Raw genomic sequence first — 22,251 nt, forward strand, 5'->3', positions numbered from 1 at the left:
TCAGTTAGTTAGCTAAGTAAGTCCATATATATATACATAGAGCCCTTTGTATTAACTGATAATGAATACAATGAGAAATTCTTTCATGGTTCCAATTCTCTAATTCTATCATGGTATCGTGAGCTTATCTTTTTCGATCCATGGAGCCTCTTTTTCCTTCTTCTCAGGTGAAGCTTTCTCACCTTATCTCTGTAAAGCTTGACGATAAAAATTTCAAACAATGGAAGCAACAGATTGACGGAGTCGTTCGCGGTCATCGTCTTCAACGGTTTGTCACAGTTCCGGTGATTCCGCCGCCGTCACCTTCCGATCCTGCATCTCACAGTGCGTTTCTTGAATGGGAGCAACAGGATGCCCTAATTTGCACCTGGCTCCTTTCCACCATCTCCGATTCGCTTCTTCCGAAGCTTGTTGAGTGTAAACACGCGTGGCAAGTTTGGACAGAAATCCACCGTTACTTCAACACTCTTCTCTCCACCAAAGCGCGCCAGTTACGATCGGAGCTCCGTCGTCTCACGAAGGGAACGTTGACGATAGAGGAGCTTATTGCTCGCACGCGTGAGATCAGTGAATCGCTGGTCTCAATTGGGGATCCGGTTCCTCTTCGTAACCTAATTGAGATTGTTTTGGATTCTCTTCCTGAGGAGTATGACTCCATCGTTGCCGCCGCCAACAACAAGGATAAATTGAGTTCTTTAGATGAACTGGAGTCGTCTCTACTGGCTCATGAATCACGTCTGGAGAAACATCGCAAAGCCGTGGTTACGGAGCCGGCGACGGTTAATCTCACTCAAGCAGCACCACCGCCTGCGCCGGTCGCCGCTGATCAATCTGTTACTGACGCGTTTCCTCAAGGAACAAGTCACGTCACCGCTAATGCTGAGAATCACGCTTATGGCTCGCGTGGAGGTCGTTATGGCCGTGGAGGCGGTCGTTTTGGTCGTGGTGGAGGACGTTTTGGCAAAACGCCGTGTCAGATTTGTCACAAACCTGGTCATGATGCTTCAGTATGCTATTATCGTTATTCCAATTCCAATTCCAGTGGTGCTGGTTATCCACAGCATAGAGCTCCTTTCAATCCCTTCCTTGTGGCTCCACGTGCTGTGTATCCTGTTCAGTTTGCTTATGCTTCTCCTAGAGCTGCACCTCCCAGATCCTCTGCACCACAGGCTTTCTATGCAGGCACTGAAGCTAGCTTCAATAATCAATGGTGGTATCCTGATTCAGGGGCCTCTCATCATGTTACTCCTGAGGCCTCTAATGTGTCTGACTCCATTTCTTTGCCTGGTACTGAGCAAGTCTTCATGGGAAATGGCCAAGGTTTGTCTATCAATTCTGTTGGTTCTATGTCCTTTCCTTTACCACACAAACCTAACCTATCTCTTACTCTTAGCAATCTTTTACTTGTCCCTCACATTACCAAGAATCTGATGAGTGTGAGCAAATTTGCCCAAGATAACAGTGTGTTTTTTGAATTTCACCCTAAATTTTGTGTTGTCAAATCTCAGGCTTCCTCTGAAGTGTTACTCCGTGGCCTTGTTGGAGATGATGGCCTCTACAAGTTTCCTAATCCTGCTGCGTCTCAACTGTCCAAGTCCTGTCCCAGTCTTCATACTTGTAGTACTAGCTGTAGTTTACCTTGTTCCTCTGCAATAAGTAGTTGTAATACTTCCAATTGTATGCCAAATCTTATGTCACGTTGTAATAATTCTTCCAATAATAATACTACAAGCAAATTTTTCAACTCTTCTCTTAATTCTGCCACTGTTAGCACTGAGTTACCTTCTCCACATTCTAATAGTTCATCGTCTATAGCCACTAATAAGTATGTTCTGTGGCATACCAGATTGGGACACCCCAACCATCATGCTCTCATTGAGATTTTCAAAATTTGTAACCTAGCTATCCCTCCCAAACCTCCCACAGAACTGTGTCATGCGTGCTGCCTTGGCAAGTCACACAGATTACCCTCTTCATTGTCCACTACGGTCTACACTCATCCTTTTGAATTAGTTGCGTGTGACCTCTGGGGGCCAGCTCCTATGAAATCCTCTAGTGGATATACTTATTTCCTCACCTGTGTAGATGCCTACTCTAGGTTTGTTTGGGTTTTTCCCTTGAAACTCAAATCTGACACCATGTTTCAGTTTCGTCAATTTAAGAAAATGGTTGAACTACAGTTTGGTTGTCCCATAAAGTGTGTCCAAACTGATGGGGGAGGAGAGTTTAGGCCTCTCACCAAGTATCTCACTGAGTTAGGTATTGTCCATCGGTTCACTTATCCCCATACACACCACCAAAATGGTCTTGTTGAGCGTAAGCATAGGCACATTGTTGAGACTGGTTTAACTCTCCTAGCCCAATCCACCCTCCCTTTAAAGTTTTGGGATCATGCCTTTGTCACAGCAGCCTATCCCATCAACAGAATTCCCAGCCCTACACTTGACAATTATTCTCCTTACTATAAACTCCTTAACAAACCACCTGATTATTCTAACCTTAAAGTCTTTGGATGCTCTTGTTACCCATTCCTGCGTCCCTATAACGCTCATAAGCTAGCCTATAGGTCTAAACAATGCATTTTTCTTGGATACTCCACAGCTCATAAGGGCTATAAATGTCTTGCCTCAGATGGACATATTTACATCTCTAAGGATGTTGTGTTCCATGAAGCTCTTTTTCCCTATTCCACATTATTTTCCACTCCCTCCAAATCTTCCTCTTCTTCCTCATTTCCTTCTCGTACCTGGTCTGTCCCTCCTCTCTCTATTTCCTCTGCTGCCAGTCAGTCTCATTTTCCCTCTCCTTCCTCTTCCTCCCTCAACTCTAATTCTAATCACGCTGGTAGCCACAGTACTACTCCCAGGTCTGGCCCTGCTTTCAATCCTGAGCAATCTGCTCCCTCTGATCAGTCATCCCCCACTTCTAGTTCACAGTCAGTTTCTCTTGTTCCCCATCCCATAACTGCCATCCCTATCTCCTCTTCTTCTGACTCTCCTGCCCTTATTCTTTCTGGTCCAGCTGAAGCCAGTACCATCTCACCTTCTTCCTCTCAACATCGCTCCTCTTTAGCTGGTCCCAGCCCTAGTCCCAACCCTCCCAATACCAATTTACCTTTCATTAATCCTCAAAATGTGCATCCTATGCAAACTAGAGCCAAAAGAGGTATCACTCTTCCCAAACGTCATCCTACCCTTCTTTTAGCCCACATGGAACCAACTTCTGTTGTTCAGGCCTTGGCTGCTCCCCATTGGTTTCAGGCAATGAAAGAAGAGTATCAGGCACTGATGAGAAATCAGACCTGGACATTGGTGAAAGCTACTGGTTGCAGGAAGCCCATTGGTTGTAAGTGGGTTTTTAGAACAAAGGAAAATCCTGATGGTTCCATAAACAGGTATAAGGCCAGATTAGTAGCTAAAGGGTTCCATCAAAAGGCTGGTTGTGATTTTCAAGAGACTTTCTCCCTAGTCATCAAACCAGTCACTGTTAGAATTGTTTTAACTATTGCTGTTAGTAATAAATGGACCATCCAACAAATTGATGTTAATAATGCCTTTCTAAATGGCACTCTTGAAGAGGAGGTTTTTATGCAGCAACCTCCTGGCTTTGAAGCAGCTGACAAGATACTGGTTTGCAAGTTGAATAGGGCTATCTATGGTTTAAAACAGGCTCCTAGGGCCTGGTTTGACAAACTCAAGGGTGCACTGATTCAGCTTGGTTTTCAGGCTAGCAGATGTGACCCTAGTCTTTTTCTGCTGCATCAAGGAAAGCTTCAGGTTCTGATTCTGGTGTATGTTGATGATATTATCATCACAGGCAGTTCTGCTCCCTTTATTACCTCCTTAATCAAGCATCTCAATGACAAATTTTCCCTAAAGCAGTTGGGGCAGCTTGACTATTTTTTGGGCATTGAAGTATCTCATCTCCCTAATGGTTCTCTGATTCTTTCTCAAACCAAATACATTTCTGATTTGCTTTCCAAACTGAATATGCTCAATGCCAATGGTATGCCCACTCCCATGGTCTCTAGCAGCAAGTTATCTCACGTTGGTTCAGCTGCTGTTGATGATCCAACTCAGTTTAGATCAGTTGTTGGTGCCTTGCAATATGCTACATTAACTAGACCTGAGATCTCCTTTTCTGTCAACAAAGTTTGTCAATTCCTGTCCAACCCTTTAGAGGATCATTGGAAGGCAGTCAAGAGGATCTTGAGGTACTTAAGTGGCACTCTGCATCATGGCTTGCTCATCCAACCTTCTACTGTCCAGCAGCCTATGCAATTGTTAGGGTTCTGTGATGCAGACTGGGCATCAGACCCTGATGATAGGCGGTCAACTTCAGGGGCCTGTGTCTATCTTGGTCCTAATGTTGTTTCATGGTGGTCTAAGAAGCAGCAGCTGGTAGCCAGGTCTAGTGCTGAAGCAGAGTACCGCAACATGGCTCAGTTGGCTGCTGAGCTTCTTTGGATCCAGTCTTTACTTAGGGAACTTCACTGCTCCACTCAGGTGCCTAGGATCTTGTGTGACAACTTGAGCACTGTCACACTTGCTCATAACCCTATTCTCCACAACAGAACCAAGCATATGGAACTTGATATCTTCTTTCTGCGTGAGAAAGTTCTCAGCAAAAGCCTATTTGTGGCACATGTCCCAGCTCATGATCAGTGGGCTGATATTCTGACTAAACCTCTGTCTGCTGCCAAATTTGTACCTCTGTGTGCTAAGCTGCGTGTGTTGAACAAAACTGATTTGACAAGCCCACCAGCAGATTCTAAGGGGGACTAATAGAGTAGTTTGTATTCTGTTAGTATATTTTGTATTTCGGTTAGTCTAGCATTGCTGAGCTGTTAGGTTGTTATAACAGACTCAGTTAGTTAGCTAAGTAAGTCCATATATATATACATAGAGCCCTTTGTATTAACTGATAATGAATACAATGAGAAATTCTTTCATGGTTCCAATTCTCTAATTCTATCATATAACAAATATTATTACTCATGTAATCCCACCAACAAGGTAACAATAATATTCTACAACCCCCACGTTCAACAAGGTTAACTCATAACACGTAAGATAACTCAATACAACACATTATTATTTACCTTTAACTCTAACATTGACAAAAGGACTCTAAAGTCATCCCCAAAACATTTCAGGCTCAACTCTAAATATATCAAATACCTCAAACTCAACTCTAAATATATCAAACTCAACTCTTTTAATTTAAATCAACTCTAAAACAGAATGTATGACTTCAAATTAGCACCAAAAATCATAGGCATATGATAAAGTTATGAAATTCCCTATTTTAAAATATCAATAGATTCTCTTTCTAACGATATTTACCGCACCTCAAATGGGCTTACGGAACTTAAGTTACGCGTGAAATAATATGATCAATGCATAACTGAAATTTGACTACGCCTCTGGTATAAAAAACTGGATAATTGCTACTATTGTAACTATCCTAGGCTCAATTTCCCCATTTTAAAAGAAATATTATTGTGTTAACTTTTTAACACAACTGACAACACCTCAAACAGACTTACGAAACTCAAGTTACGCCTGAAACAAGACGGTCAATCCCTTTCTGCAATTTTATGCGCTTTTCTCGCTATCGAACAAATTCAAAACTCGCATATGTTGCATATTAAAAATTAGGATTATCAACAATTTACTTTATCAACCTGATCTCGTATTAACATAAGGCTTCAACATAATATACTCTTGTCTTATCGTAAGGCGTCATATAATTTATCAATTTAACTCATAGGCAACCACCATATACAAATATGCAATCATATTAACAAGGCATAAAAAAGAGTGTCTTTACATATAAAATTAAAATACATATCATATTACTCAAGAAAATATTATGAATTGATCTCCTCAGAGGGTTTTTCCCAAACCCTCTTTGACCACAAACAATCAAATCACATATTATAGGGAAAGTGAGAAGATATGAGGGTAATGAACCCTCACGATTCCTCTGTTTAGCCACCCATATATGAATAACTCCCCTTACCTTAAAATTTGAAGAGTGATGAACTTTGCTTTTTTGGATTTCTCTTTGTTCCTCCTCCGCTCTCCTTTTGAGATCTTAAAATTAGAGTAATATCCAATGAAGATTTGGTACACATTAACAAAATTGTGAATCCAATTTTTTTTCTCTTAAGGGCGTCTTGTTTGTAATTTGGGAGGTATTCATAACCTTAATATTGTAACTGGGAGATAACCCGTTGTTTTGTTTACAATCCTTATATGTTGTATCTTTTTGTATTTGTACCTCTTATATTTATATTAATAAATATTTATGCATAAAAAACCATAATAACGTAGTTTCCGATTTAACGCAAAATCATTTTTTTTAAAAAGTGTCTACTATTATTATAATAACATTATAAATATGTGAAACTGGAAATAAAAAATAAAATTAAAGGGACTAAGTCTACATCTTAATTAGGGGTGGCAAAACAAATATGACCCGTTAGGCATGTCAATTTTCCCGCACTTTTTATTGTGGGATGAACCAAGGTTTTAGGCACACATCCTTTAATATGACCGCCCAACCCTGCTCCATTTTTTACCGGCATTTACAGGTGCACACATTAACATAATTTTTTCAATTTTTAGGTTTTAAAGGTGCAGTGCCCGCGGGTCCTTCTCATCACACCCTCATTTTTTTTTTGCATGGAGGATCAAGGTTTTAGACTCGTGCCCTCAATAATACCTGCCTCTCCATGCCCCATTTATTATGGGATTTTGTAGAGTGGGCCTAAATGCGGGGGACATACCCATTTGTCACCCCTAATCGTAATTAGAGATCAATAATAGAGGATGAGAGAAAACGATTGCGGGAGATGAAAATGACATCTGAAAGGTTAGAGGACACAAGTCGACGATAATAACACTTGTTTGACACATGGATCAAATTTATTTACTCTACCTCAATTTTTTTCTAATCACTTATCTTATAAAGTGTATAATAAACGTTTTTTTTCCTAAGACATAATGGAAAATGACTCATATACACCCATTACTGTGAGTTTATTATTGACTTGGATATTACCTCGACATCACTAAAACAAAAAGGGTAAGAAGAGAAATAAATAAGTGATAAAGAGAGATGGACATGGCATGTGATTATATCCTCTTATCTATTTGTCCTTGTACAATAAATAAAAAAATGAAGGTAAGGGCGTAGATGTGACAATAATGAGTTAAAATTTTGACTTTGAATGTAAAGATGAATATTAAGTAACTTAAAAGTGAGAGGATTCATATATCCAATGATTTAAGATTTTAGAAAAAGATGTGCTCATGGCGCTCAGATGACTGCTCTTAATCCAATGTGATGATCCCTTGTAATTAGGCATTCGTAACATAATTATACTAATAGAGTTGTTGGTGCTTTTGTCACGTTGTATTGAAAGTCTTCAAGATAATGTGACATTTGTCCAATTGATGTTGTAGCAACGTAGTTGCAAGTGTATATGAGTCCTTTCACTTTAGGGGTTGCATACCCAAATGAAGGGTTAAACTCACATTTCTAAAAGAAATTACTCATCACTAGACGGAACATTCCATTTATCGTTTGAGCATTCTAGATGGTATTAACCCGAGGCTCAAATCCACTTGTTTACGAGTCACCGATAGGTTATGCAAAAGATTGTCACATTAGAAAGGGCAACAATTGTCCATCACATGGAGAATAAATGTGGTTAACTCTATTTTGACTAACTTACTTTGTATTATTTCTTTTTTTACAGGGGTCCTTAATATGTGTTGAAAGAAATAATAAAAGTTGAGAAGATTTTTTTTATAAAGAGTTGATGGTAATGTCAAGAAATCTTGTTCTATGAAGTGGAAAAATGTGTGCACACCAAAAGATAGAGGCATTCTTAAAGTGAATGATCTCAATATCCTCAATTTACCCTTACTAGGGAAGTGGAAATGACGCTTAATGTTTGACAAATAAAAAAATTGGTATCCTCTCTTGAGCTCTAAATACAATTTAGGCAACATCAGGACAATTTGAGAAATGGTTATCAATAACAAATGCTCTCAATGGTGGAAGGAGTTAACTCATGTTGAGAGCCACCCACTTATTACTATGACTGATCCTCTTTAGTTTTCTAATTCTTGGATCCTCAAAGTGGGAAATGGGATTGACTATTCATTTTGATGTTAGCCATGGCGTGGCCCTACTCATTTCTAAGTATTGTATACAGGTTTATTTAATACATTTATGGTTCAAGATGTGTGATTTTAGCTAACAAACTAGGGGTTTCCTTATCATTATCATGGAGGCATAGTCTCTTGGTTTGAGAGGGGAGAATGCTAGATGAAGTGTATAGGTCTGGAGTGGGAAGTAAGATTGAATTCAAGTTTATTGAATAAATTGTTATGGTTACACGAGATAGGTGGAAAATACACTATTAAAAGTGCATACAACCATATGACCAGTAAATCTGCAAATTTCGATGAAGTCATTCTCCTCAAACATATCATAAAAAGGATATAGAAAACATCATCTCATCAAAGTTGTATTTTTTTCCCTTGGTGATTGTTCTCGAAAGGTCTTTCAGCCCGGTTACTGTTGGTGTAAATGGGTATATTTGAGTTATCATTTCATCATCACGTGTTTTTTATTTTTTTGAGGAGGAGGATAAGAATCACTAGATTTTGTCATGCCTCTTCCCCTATGTTGTCTGGTGTTAATTTTCAAATGGTTAGGATTTTTTTGGCTTCCCATTATGATATACAACATCATTTTATACAATTGGCTCAATGATGGTGACAATGTGACCAAAAAAGGTGAAATACATATGTTTAGTTGTCATTTGGGATCTTAAAAACAGAGTAATCTCCAAAGGAGATATTGTACACATCAACAAAATTTTGAATCAAATCAAAACTCTTTGTTAAGGGGTGGCTTGTTTGTAATTTAGGGAGATATTCAGGACCTTAAGATTGTAATTGGGGGGGGGGGGGGGGGGGGGGGGGGATAATCAATTGTTTTGTTTACAATCTTTCTAAGTGTTATCTTTTAGTATTTGAGTTAAAGTACCTTTTATACTAATATCAATAGATCTTTGCGCGTAAAAAACCCTAACAATGTAGTTTCCGCTTTAACATAATTTTTTTAAAAAAAATATTTATCTATTTTTATTATAATAACATTGCAAATAATAAATATACGAGATTGAAAATAAAAATAAAAATTATAGAGAGTGAGTCTATATCTTAATTAGGGGCGACATAACGAACCTGACTCATCGGCCATGTCATTTTTTTTTGCATATTTTTGTAGAGTGAATCAAGATTTTACACGCCTTCTAATATGATTGTCCCGCTTTGCCCTATTTTTGTGTGGCCATTTGTAGCCATGAACACTAACATAATTTTTAACCTTTAAAGGTGCAGTGTCCTTGGGCCCGCCACACCCCAATCTCATTTTTTTTGCGCAACGAATCAAGGTGTTAGACTCATGCCCCCAACAATGTCAGCCACTCCCTGCCCTATTATTTTGCAGACATTTGTGGGGTAGGTCTAAACGGAGAGAATATGTCTGTTTGTCACTCCTAATCTTAATTAGAAATCAACAATATAGGAAGAGATAGAATAATTGAGAAAGAGGAAAATGGAAGGTTAGAGGACAAAAGCCAACGATAGTAACACTTATTTTGACATGCGGATCAACTTTAGTTACTCTATCTCATTTTTTTAATCACTTATCATATAAAGTGTATAATAAGAATTTATTTCTCTCAAAACATACTAGAAAACGACTCCTAAACAACTCTTACCGTGAATTTGTTATTGTCTTGGATATTACCTCGACAATAATAAAACGCAAAAGGGTAAGAAGAGAAAGAAATATGTGATAAAAAATATGCAAGACATGTTATTAGATCGTCTCATGTATTATTATCCTCGTACTATAACGAGTTAGAAGTTTGACTTTGAATATAAATATAGATATTATGTAATTTATAAGTGAAATCACTCATATATTATCTAATTTATAATTTTAGAAAAAGATGTGCTCATGTGTCTCATATGATCGTTCTTAATCCAATGTGATATCCATCGTGTTTAGGCATTACCAACCTAATTGTATGGTGTTAACGTAATTGCAAGTCTATATGAGTCATCTCATTTCAGGGGTTGGAGAGACAAATGAAGGGTTAAACTCACATTTGTAAAAGAAATTACTCATCACTAGAGGGCATTGATGAATAATGACTCTTCCCAATAACTTAACCAGATCATACCTTTCACCAAAAGAGTGCTAACTACTACTTAATAGGCAGAGGTACTAAAAACTGGAATTCCAGTTCGTACTCAGAGAATCTATGGCTTTTCATGCTACAATAAGGCCATGATATATGTTCGTACTGATGTTGACTAGCGTTGGAGAAGGCAATTTTGACTTCTTACATAGCCAGAAAATCACAAGTGTATATGAATGACATAAGTCAATTCATGACAGCTTTCCATACTAAATAATATAAATCAAACAATAAGAAACTAATATTTCCACAAAAAAGATGAAAATTAAAGTAAGCATTAAGGTTTTCCATTTCAATGATGTTATATATATTTTAGTTAGAGACGAAGTTCAACATAAAGCTTCGTTTAAAGAAAACTTTTGTTCACATATGATTGTTGAATAAATTCATTTTTTCTACATAACAAGATAATTTCCCCATATATTCTATTCTCATAACTAAAAGCCGCAAAGGAAATCCTTTTATTTTTTATGCAAACATTTAATACACATTTAACATGTAAATTATATATACCATTTTATATAAAATTTGTATCCTTAAGAATCCATCCGGGAAAATTGTGATAAAAAGGTGGTATAAACTTCAAAAGATTTTCGAATTTATCGTCTAGATCATATAGTCACATTACACATCCCATCACACGTTTCATTTTTTTTCTTTTCTTTTCCTCTACATAGGTGTAAAATGTGATGAATCTTATTACACTCATAGGTGTATTCAAAATCGATAAACAAAGCAAATTAAAACTGGAAAAGGCACAGAAATAAAGGTGGTAACCAAACTGGTTGATTCATTCATCATTCGACTCGCATGTTCATTGAAACATGTAACTATATATTGTTATAACTAAAGAAAAGCGCAAAACATGTAAATAACCAAAGATATAAAATAGTCATGTTCATATATATCATAATCCATATAATAATAATAGTAATAATAATAATAATACTAACAATTAACAAGGAAAGTAAAATCCCAAAGATTATCCAATTGAAAAATCAATGAGACTGTGCTAAAACAAGTAAATAACATGACTCAAAATCCACTACTAAATCACCATCTTCTTCCATAAATTAACACTGACCTTCAAAATAATCACTTCCAAGTTCCAACTTCATCATCATTCTCATCATCATCAACAAAACATTATTCATTGAATTGATAAATTCTAAATCCTCAAAAAGGTTGACGTGAAGCGGAGTTGTTTCCCGCCCAACCACCACCGTCAACAGGCAACTGAACATTCTGCATATTCAAAGGCAGATTGAAAAACGGCAAACCAGAAGATGGATCAGGAAATGGACTAGTATTCCCACCACCAACGCCACCAACGCCACCAGCACCACCACTACCAGAGCCTTGAGAACCACCACCTCCCGCCACTGTCTGCATCTGAACCTGTTCCTCATCATCCAAAGGCAACCTCTCATAAGCCACATTAGTAAACGAAGCAGCAATCACAATCACCGGTCCCGCCGCAATGAGTTCACCAACCACACTTCCTCCGACCACCTGTCCCTGACCTCCTGCAAGATAAATCGTCAAACTAGTCGCTCCAGGAGGAGCCGGCGGTGGCAGAAAAGATCCAGACAAAGACAATATCTCAAATCTTCCATGAAGAGTCACAGCACCACCAGCCGCCGCCGGCTGCCTGAGACTAACATTCGTAACCGTGCCAGTTCCGCTTAAAACACAGATCCCACGCTGACGGCGGCGAGCGTAGTTCGTAACACATTCGAAAACATCAGAACCGCTAGCAACTTCAAGAATATGAGCTCTGAGAGTGTTGGCGCTTTCTCTCGTGATAATCACCGGAGGTTTCGCCTTGTTTTTCGAGCCTGGCGGTCTGCCACGTGGACGACGTCCGACTACGTCACCTGGACCCGCAGCCGAACCTAACTCCAAGCCTTGGCTTCGGTCATCTTCGTCGTTGGATGAAAACGGTGCTGCACCACCACCAACGCCGCCACCAACTCGATTCGATTCTTGCTCTTCGGAATCGTGATGGTGTTGCTGATGTTGCTGCTGAAGGTGCAAGTCTTGTCTGTGAAGGTTTTGCATAAAGCGCGATGCACTTCCTAAATCCAAACCAGCCATCAAGGAAATAGAGAGAGAAAATATATAGATATATAAATTAAAAAAAGTTTAATTTATATTATAAGAGAAAAACAAAACAAAACAAAATGAAACAGAAAGAGAAAACAAGGAAAGTTATTTTTATTTACTATAGAGAAAGAAAGACTATAGTAAATAAATAAATATAATTTTTTTTTGGTCTAAGAACACTGTGTTGTTGTTCACCTTGTTTTTGTTTTGTTTATTGGTGTTTGTGATGTGAGTGTGTGCAGTATATAATAGATAATAGACATATAGAAAGAAGAAAAAAAAAGTGATCTACTAGGTGGTGGAATAGAAAATCATTTTTGGGTTGGAATGAAAAGAGACAGAAGAGCAGCTATGGATATGGAGTGAAGAGAAAGAAAAGGAGGAGAAGAGAAGGTGATGAAGAGGTATGGGAGAAAGAGAGAGAAATGAGGTTGAAGGAGACAAAAGACTCAATAACAAGTCATTTGTTTGGGCAACCTAAAGATTATAAAATATGAAGAATTAGTTGGAGAAATCTCTTTAAGACGCTTTCTTATACTCCAAACTCTTCCTCACTCTCATTCTTATACCGTCACCACAACGCGTTTTTATACTCACATTTTTTTTCTAAAATTTAATTATAATAATCATTTATTTCATTTTTTAAATAGAAAAATCAACAAATATATGCATATAGTCTAATTTATAGATAAAATACAGATTTTTTTAATTCAATTCTCTCTAATACTTACATCCGAAGGAAGTATTATCTTTTCTGTGGGCATTAATATTTATGGATTCTCTTTTTTTTTTTTATAAAAGATATGTATGAACTATTAAAATTATATTTTTCTTTTCTTGTAATAATTATATTTATTGAGTTTTTTTGTTAAAGATATAAAATAGTCAGAAAGTTGTTTGGAAATTGTATATTTTTAATTTTTAAATAATAATATTAATGACTCTATAAAAAATATGAATAAAATTAGGTTATGATGACTTTGTATAATATATATATATATTTTTTATTTTTTAAACTGTATTTATTTTGACTGATTAATAAATTAATAATATATGTGAATTTTTTTACTTGACTGATTAATTTAATATCTCCTTTATAGCAACACAAATTCTAAAAAATAACAGTAAAATTATATTTTCACAAAATAAATTAAACCTAACTACTCTTTATTTTCTTTACTCATATTTACTTGTCAATCTTATTCAAACATGCATGATCATTAACAAAAGTACTCCTCATCTAACTTAATTGCATAAAAGAACAATTATCAATTAGGAACATTTTAGGTCTAATATCATTAAATAGAATGAAAATAGGAAAATATACTTTAATTCTATTACAACTAATATATTACAAATTTTGTTACCAAGAAGTTTTAATAAAAAATTATAGCTTATAAATTATACTCTTTTAAATTATTATTTTATCTTAATTATAATTTTGATTCCTTTGTTTTATCCTATTCTAAATTTAAACAATTTTGATTTATTTATCATATATTTGCATTGAAAATGAATGATATGTCTTTTTTTTTTTATAAAACAGATCACTTATATTTATTATATGATTAATTGACATTTTTTTATAAGTGACACATCATTTCAACATTATTATGTCATCATTTTTAAGTTGCGTGGGTTAGACAAAATAGAGATCAAAATTATAATTAAGACTATTAATTTAGGTTTTTTTACCGAGATAACCCACTTTTTCGAAAAAATTCCCAAAATACCCCACTTTTCAGGAAAATTCCCAAAATACCCCACTTTTAGGAGGAGGCGCCAATTGGATTGGCGACCCCTCTTAAAAATTGCAAGGAGGCGCCAATTGGATTGGCTAGGGCACCTGCCCTAGCCAATCCAATTGGCGCCTATGTGTAATTTTTAAGAGGGGGCGCCAATCCAATTGGCGCCTCCCTTAAAACAGCCTCAAATGAAAAAATCTCCAACATGAAAGTTATAGATATTTTCAAGACAATGAATTTGGATATAAAGTTTGCATCATTTGGATTTTTTATGAGAAAGTTATGGGCAGTTGAAGTTGGACTTCTGAGTTTTTCAACTGTAATCTGACCTATAATGTCTTGCATTATTTCATGTGTTTATTTTAGGAATATGAATTTTTGTCCAACATAACATTTGAATTAGACATCTTAAATTTTCCAATGCACTTGGTCCCACCTCAAAATAATTAAAAATGAGTGAGTTAGGTCCCTGCGAAGTTGACCCAAAATTAGGGTTTCTGTCAAAATGACCTATAATGTTTTGAAATGAATGATGAGCTTCCAAGTTTCAAATGAATTTTTGATGAACATGAAAGTTGTTCATATGGCGACTGTTGTTAAAACTTGAATGGAGGCGCCAATTAGATTGGCTAGGGCAGGTGCCTTAGCCAATCCAATTGGCGCCTTTGTGTAGGTTTTAAAAGGAGGCGCCAACTCAATTGGCGAGTCCCTCATAAAATGCCTTTTTTGTCTTATAAATAGATGCGTTGTGTGACTATTGTTCCACAACTCATATAATCATTTGGCTATCATGTTTGGTGTTCGTCGCCGATACGGTAAGGTGATTTATGCGAGAGACAAACCTCAATTGGTGATGCTGTTTTGGAACATCACCACGTTAGATCAACTGAAGAGGGAGCTGGTTCGATGGTTAGACGGGAAAATACCAGAAGGGGAAAAAATCAGAAGTATTGAGAGACTTGACAGTATCTTTGGTTGGGTGCGAATGAAGACTGATAAGGATGCTAGGGAAATGATGTTCGGTCGAGACGACATTAATTTGATTGTTGTAATCAGTTAGAATTATTTATGTTTTCAGATGTTTTGTACTGATGTTGGTTATGAAACTCGTTGTAACAAGAACTTAATGATATATAATGATTGATTGTTACAGAAATACAATGTTACAAAAAGCTTAAGATGTAGATAAAATGTTACAAAAAGCTTAAGATCTAGATAAAATGTTACAAAAATCTTAAGATCTAGATGATGCTCCTTGATTGGGACAGTTGTTTTTGTTGTGTCCTGGTTGACGACAGATACTACATAATCTTATCATTTTATCTGTGGAATCCATCTCTGTTCTGATACGTGTGCTGTTTGGCCTTCCTTTCTTCTTTCTACGCATCTGTTCATTGTGCCAAACAATATCTCCTTCATATGGAGGCCAGTAATCCTCCATTGGTAGTACTGAAAAGCTTTGACTATATACATTCATGATGGTGCTGGCCTTGTACACATCAAATAAATGGGTGTAAGCGTCTTGACGAGTATAAGCGCATGCTGCAATGACATGGGAGCAAGGTATGCGGAAGGCCTGAAATTTTCCACAATCGTACCAACTTCTGTGTAGTCTAACAGCGTAGGCTAAATTTGGTCTCCCCTCGTTGTTGCCCATTGTTTCCTGGACGTTGAAATTTTTCTATGACGGTCAAACACTGTTACAGTGTGTGTCGTAGCTTTGATGCTCTCCTCTTTCATGACCTTCATGCAACACTCACTGAATACTTGTCCGGACATTAACACTGCACTCCATCTTTCACCTCTGGTTGCGAATATAGAAGCCAACCTATAATAGGTTGATCTTACCAAGGCGGTTATCGGCAGATTTCGAATCCCTTTGAAAACCCCGTTCATGCATTCCACAATGTTTGTTGTCATGTGGCCCCATCGACAACCACCGTCAAATGCTCTTGTCCACTGCTCTACTGGGATGTTATTTATCCATCTCCCCGCGTCTTCATTAGACAGTCGAATCTCATCACGATAATATTGAAATGACGGTTGAGTTAAAGCATACCCAACATTCACCACCTTCTTGCGAAGATTCTTATCTTTTATAGAACGCATGAAGTTTTGTGCAATGTGTCTATTACAGTAGACATGTGTAGAAGGAGGATCATGCCATCCGTTGTCATGGTTGTTGTAGGCACTTTCAATGGCAGCATGTCTATCTGAAATCAAACATAGATTGGCTTGTGGAGCGACATGCGTTCTGAGATGTCAAAGAAAGAAACCCCATCCACCAGCCGTTTCACCTTCAACAAGAGCAAAGGAAATGGGAAATACATTGTTGTTACCGTCTTGTGCAACTGCCATGAGCAAAGTACCCTTGTATTTTCCGTATAACCAGGTGCCATCAATTTGCAAGAGAGGTTTGCAGAAAGCGAAACCTTTGATGCACGGGTCAAATGCCCAAAAGAGACGGTGAAATATTCTATTACCTGTAGCACAGGTTCCGTCTGGCATCATTGTTGGCACTGTCTCCAGAATTGCCGCAGTTCCTGGGACATAAGTTTTTAGTGCCCATAAAAACCGTGGTAATTCCTTGAATGAATCCTCCCAGTTGCCGAAAACCTGTTCAACAGCCTTTGTCCTCGCAATCCATGCTTTCTTGTAAGATGGAGTATAATTATATGTTGTTCGGATATGGGATATAATTATACTCACCTTCACTGATGGGTCTTTATTTACCAATGGCAGAATGTCTTGACATATCAAAGTTGTGCTCAGTTTACGGTGATCTTGTTCAATGTTAGTTGCAACGCAACTGTGTGGTGGGTCTATTGAAGCGATCTCCCAAGAGTCATTTTTCTTCTTGTAAGATGCAGCCAAACGAAACTTACAAAGCATGTTACGACATTCGATAACATACCTTCTAGAATCAGTGCGTTTCACTGTAAAGTCAGCAAAGTTTTTCATGTGGAATTTTTTTATTGCCAAGACACATTCTTCTTTGGTACGAAACATGTCTCCCACCTTTAATTCGCCTACTGGTCTCGGATACGGATTATAGAAGACACTGTCGGACGTTTCATCATCGTGAAGATCCATATTTGTCATATGTTGAGGAGGATTGTAGGCATGACTAGGAGGTATTGGTGGTGGTTGAGCCTCATCTTCATCGTCATTGTTCAGGATGTGATCAACCTGTATCTCAGTCTCCTCTTCTTCTTCATCAACAACGTCGACTTCTACTTCTGCTTCTGGGTTGAGTTCATCTGACCATTGTGCATCATCTGCGGCATCTTCACCAGCTGCATCCTGATCGGTTAGTTGAGACTGTTGAGATGGTATACATGGTTGTAGAGTAATGTACAACTCGATACAATCCATGCCTGAATGTTCATGACTAAGAAACATGTTTTCAACATCTTCATCGTCTCGTATCTTAAGGGGGAAAAACTTGCATTGACCATTCTCAAAAAATATAGGATTTTGATATGTCATCTTTGACAGAATACCTGATCCTATAAAGGATTGTATTCTTTTTTTCAAATGCAAAAAAGTTTCATTTCTCTTCAACGTGACTCTAATGGTATCAGTGTTTCTAAAACAAAAACCATGAAGCTCAAACTCAAAAGTTTCACCGTTGCAGTGAACGTTGACACTGTATAATGATGAAGATGACATTTTGGAGATGAAAACTATTTTGCAAGTGCAGATGAATGTGAGTGAAGTGTCTTGGATGTTGATAGTAAGACACTTAAATAGATGGTATCAGTGTCTCACATGCTAGCTAGTTCTGAGATGATGTGTCGGACATTGAAGCTACTCTGAGATAATGTGTCAAGCATGCAAGTCAGTTCTGAGATGAGGTGTCTGTCATGCAATACAGTGTGAGTTGATGTGTCAAGCAAGCTAGCTAGTCATGAGTTGATGTGTCTGTCATGCAAGACAGTGTGAGTTGATGTGTCAAGCATGCTAGCTAGTCAAGACAGAAGTGAGTCTTCAGCATGCAGGATACTAGAGAGCCACGTGTCTGAGATGATGTGTCAATCCTGCAAGACAGTGTGAGTTGATGTGTCAACCAGGCAAGCTATCAAGAAGTGACTCTTCAGTATGCAGGAGACAAGATAGCCATGTGTCGGACATGTAAGACAGTTCTGAGATGATATGTCAGTCAGGCAAGACAGTGTGAGTTGATGTATCAGACAGGCAACCAGTCAAGACAGAAGTGAGTCTTCAGCATGCAGGATACTAGAGAGCCACATGTCTGAGATGATGTGTCAATCCTGCAAGACAGTGTGAGTTGATGTGTCAACCAGGCAAGTTATTAAGAAGTTAGTCATCAGCATGCAGGAGACAAGACAACCACGTGTCGGACACCTAAGATGGTCAGACATGATGTGTCAACCATGCAAGCTATCAAGAAGCTAGTCATCAGCATGCAGGACACAAGACAGACACGTGTCGGACACCTAAGATGGTCAGAGATGATGTGTCAATCATGCAAGCCATCCATAAGTGAGTTGTTCAGCATGCAGGAGACAACAATGCCACGTGTCAGACATGCAGATGGTGGCGCCAATTGGTTTGGCGCCTACACTTAAGGCTTGTACATGGTCGCCAATTTGAATGGCGCCCCCATGGAGTCAGTCCTCGAAACCAAGCATTCAGAACTAGCCTTGCATGCATGTACCCTATGGTGTCGCCAATTTGAATGGCGCCCCCTCTTTATTATTGTACATGGTCGCCAAATGAGGTGGAGACACCATGCAAACACAATTTTTTATGCTCTCCTCCATTTGCCTATAAATTCATCCACTCCTTCAACAATTCTTCCACACCAACATTCTCACTACTTCATCTACATTACTTCTTTTACAATTTCATCTTCAACAAAATCTTCCAATTTCATCTACACCAACTCCCCAACAATATGTCTTTACTCACAATGGGCGAAGCACACAGAGGAACAGTTGCAAACATCGCAACATACGTAAGTTTTTTCTTATACTAATTTTTTATGTTTCATCTCCACCAACCCCATTTTATTTTGAAATACCAACTTAGTCAAGTGTTATATTATTTCTATTATAGGATGTATCAAGGTTTCGAACTCGAGTCCACGAATTTGTCCCAATGGACCCGATGATTCAACCTTATGTTGAACTCGCCGGTTTTGGTCACATTAGCAAGATTATGTCTTGGTCTATAGATAACAAGTTCATTCTAGCATTATGCGAAAGATGGAGGCCAGAGACACACACATTTTGGTTTCCAACCGGTGAGTGTACCGTGACGTTAGAAGACGTCTACATGCTTTTAGGACTACGAATTAAAGGCAAAGCTGTTAATGGTAAGACCAACTATGCAAATTCAATTTGCATGGAGCTTTTAGACACTGATTTGTTAGATGATAATGCTAGAGGTCAAGGTATACTACTCTCACGCCTAAAGTCATATTATAATAGTTTATATTTAGATGAGCATTCTACCGAAGATGCTCGAATAATCAAAACTAGATGTTACATTATGTTGTTACTAGGATCCTTTTTATTTCCCGAAGGTAGTGGTTCTAGCATGCATATTATGTACTTACCTTTACTTAGACATATAGATAGAATAGGTAGTTACAGTTGGGGATCCGCATGTCTAGCCTATCTCTATAGTTTGTTGTGCAAAAACTCCCACAAAGACACATCTACATTTTCTGGATGTGCTGTTTTGCTACAAGCATGGGGATGGTCAAGACTACCGTCTCTAGCACCGGTCAATAGCAACCCCTTCACTTTTCCATATGCAAAAAAGTAAGTTGTTTAAATTGCTATATATTTACTTACTTCCTTACAGTTTAGTACCCATAACTAATTTATTTTAACTTTTTGGTGTAGATGGTCGGCACGTGGTATGAATTACAGCAGATGTCCGAGACACTGTATTACTCAGTATCGCAACCTGTTGGATCACCTTCGACCGACAGACGTAAGCAAAATAACTTCATCAATTCGTCATATTATGTTGACTTTTTCTACATTCATTTAAATCCTATCCTCTTTAACATTTCAGTTCATTTGGCGTCCATACCTTAATATGGATCATGAGCATCAGGTCAACCCTGAAGACGCAGCCGTATGGACAGCATGCACACCGATAATACGGTTCACAACAGTGGAGATGCACAACACCGATCGTGTGAAGCTGCAGTTCGGTATGGTCCAGAATATCCCAGACCCCCCTAGCTAGCCTAGGAGAATGGCATATGCGTAAAGTGAACGACCAATGGAACTACAACCCTTGGCAAACCTTCACAAGATCAGAGTGTCACAAGTGGAAGCACCGTCATGACCATGTCTTAACTGACGCGTCATGCCAAATGAGGTAAAACCAAGTCGTACTTATATGGCTTGGTACAGATCGGTTGGATTTCAATTCATCGCTGATGATATGTACCTCTACGACCCACGCCAGACAAGTTACACACAAGAAGGATCAACATCTAACCCCCAACAACATTCTCAGCCCGGTTACTCACAACCACCTATCCGTCAAACTTTCCGTTCCACAAACACACAAACATACAACCAAAACATGCCATTCACCCAACCCCAATACCAAGAACATCCCCCATACCACCACCAACAAATGGACCATCAACCTCAGACCGAACATCGCTTCGCACCCACACCATCACCCTACCAAAGTCGCCTTAGCCAAAACACTAACCGCCCCTCCTCCTACCGTAGCCAAGAACCCCAAACATCACAATACCAAAACATCCCACAACCATATCTCTTCCAAACACCCCAACAACCTTTCCAACCGTTCCTAGACCCATCATTCACACCCATGTCTCCCTTCAACCGTCCCGGTCGCCCATCCATGAGTCAACCACACCCCAACTTCTCTGGCATGGGTCATGAGCTCAGCTACGCCGGTACACCATCATTGAATACTGAAGACTATGCTGAGTTGGCTGAATACCTCAACGGATCTTCTCCTATAGGAGGTAATGACGCTCCTGGACCATCAGATGAACAAACACCGGTGCAAAATCGTCAACGAGGGTTAGGGCCAAGGGTTAGGGTAGTTAGGGGATGTGGGACCGGAGGTCGGTTCGGTGATCCCGGTCATCACCATTAGGATTCTTTGTGTAAAATCCAAATTTTATTAATATCAATTCGTATTATATCAAATTTATCTTTGTGTAAACTCAAAACATTAGGTTTCTTTGTCTAAACTCCATTTTGGCAAAATTCACATACACATGTTTTGACTGAAACTCCATTGAGATGTCTACTTAAATTGTTATGTTGGACAAAATTTCATAATTCTAAAATAAACACATATGATAATACAAAACATTATAGGTCAGATAACAATTGAAATGTCAAAGAGTCCAAGTTCAGGTGCCCATACCTTTCTCATAAAAAATGAAAATGATGTAAAATTTTTGTCCAAATTCATTATCTTGAAAAGATCTAAAACTTTTATGTTGAAGGTTTTGTCATTTGAGGCTTTTATCATTCAAACAGAAGGGCTTGAATTTGGTCCCTTTTGGCAAAATTCACATACACATGTTTTGACAGAAACCCTAATTTTCGGTCATGTTCGCAAGGACCTAACTTACTCATTTTTAATTATTTTGAGGTGGGACCAAGTGCATTGGAAAATTTAAGATGTCTACTTCACTTGTTATGTTGGACAAAAATTCATAACTCTAACACAAACACATGCAATAATACAAAACATTATAGGTCAGATAACAGTTAAAATGTCAAAGAGTCCAAGTTCAGGTGCCCATACCTTTCTCATAAAAATTGCAAATGATGCAAAACTTTAGTCCAAATTCATTATCTTGAAAATATATACAACTTTTATGTTGAAGGTTTTGTCATTTGAGGCTTTTATCATTCAAACAGAAGGGCTTGAAGTTGGTCCCTTTTGGCAAAATTGACATACACATGTTTTGACAGAAACCCTAATTTTGGGTCAAGTTCGCAAGGACCTAACTCACTCATTTTTAATTATTTTGAGGTGGGACTAAGTGAATTGGAAAATTTAAGATGTCTAATTCAAATGTTATGTTGGACAAAAATTCATAACTCTAACACAAACACATGC

At 38.0% G+C, this 22,251-nt stretch overlaps 1 protein-coding gene across 1 annotated transcript; it reads right to left on the bottom strand.

The window, feature by feature from the left end:
* Positions 1-11,176: 11,176 nt before the first annotated feature.
* On the bottom strand, positions 11,177-12,964 carry LOC127074313 (AT-hook motif nuclear-localized protein 23). Its single transcript, XM_051015626.1, has one exon. It carries the CDS (start codon positions 12,389-12,391, stop codon positions 11,471-11,473), a length of 921 nt encoding a protein of 306 aa, XP_050871583.1. The 5' UTR covers positions 12,392-12,964; the 3' UTR covers positions 11,177-11,470.
* Positions 12,965-22,251: the final 9,287 nt, after the last annotated feature.

This window comes from Lathyrus oleraceus, chromosome 4 (genome assembly GCF_024323335.1).
Source record: "Lathyrus oleraceus cultivar Zhongwan6 chromosome 4, CAAS_Psat_ZW6_1.0, whole genome shotgun sequence".
In the NCBI taxonomy this organism is placed as follows: Eukaryota; Viridiplantae; Streptophyta; class Magnoliopsida; order Fabales; family Fabaceae; genus Lathyrus; species Lathyrus oleraceus.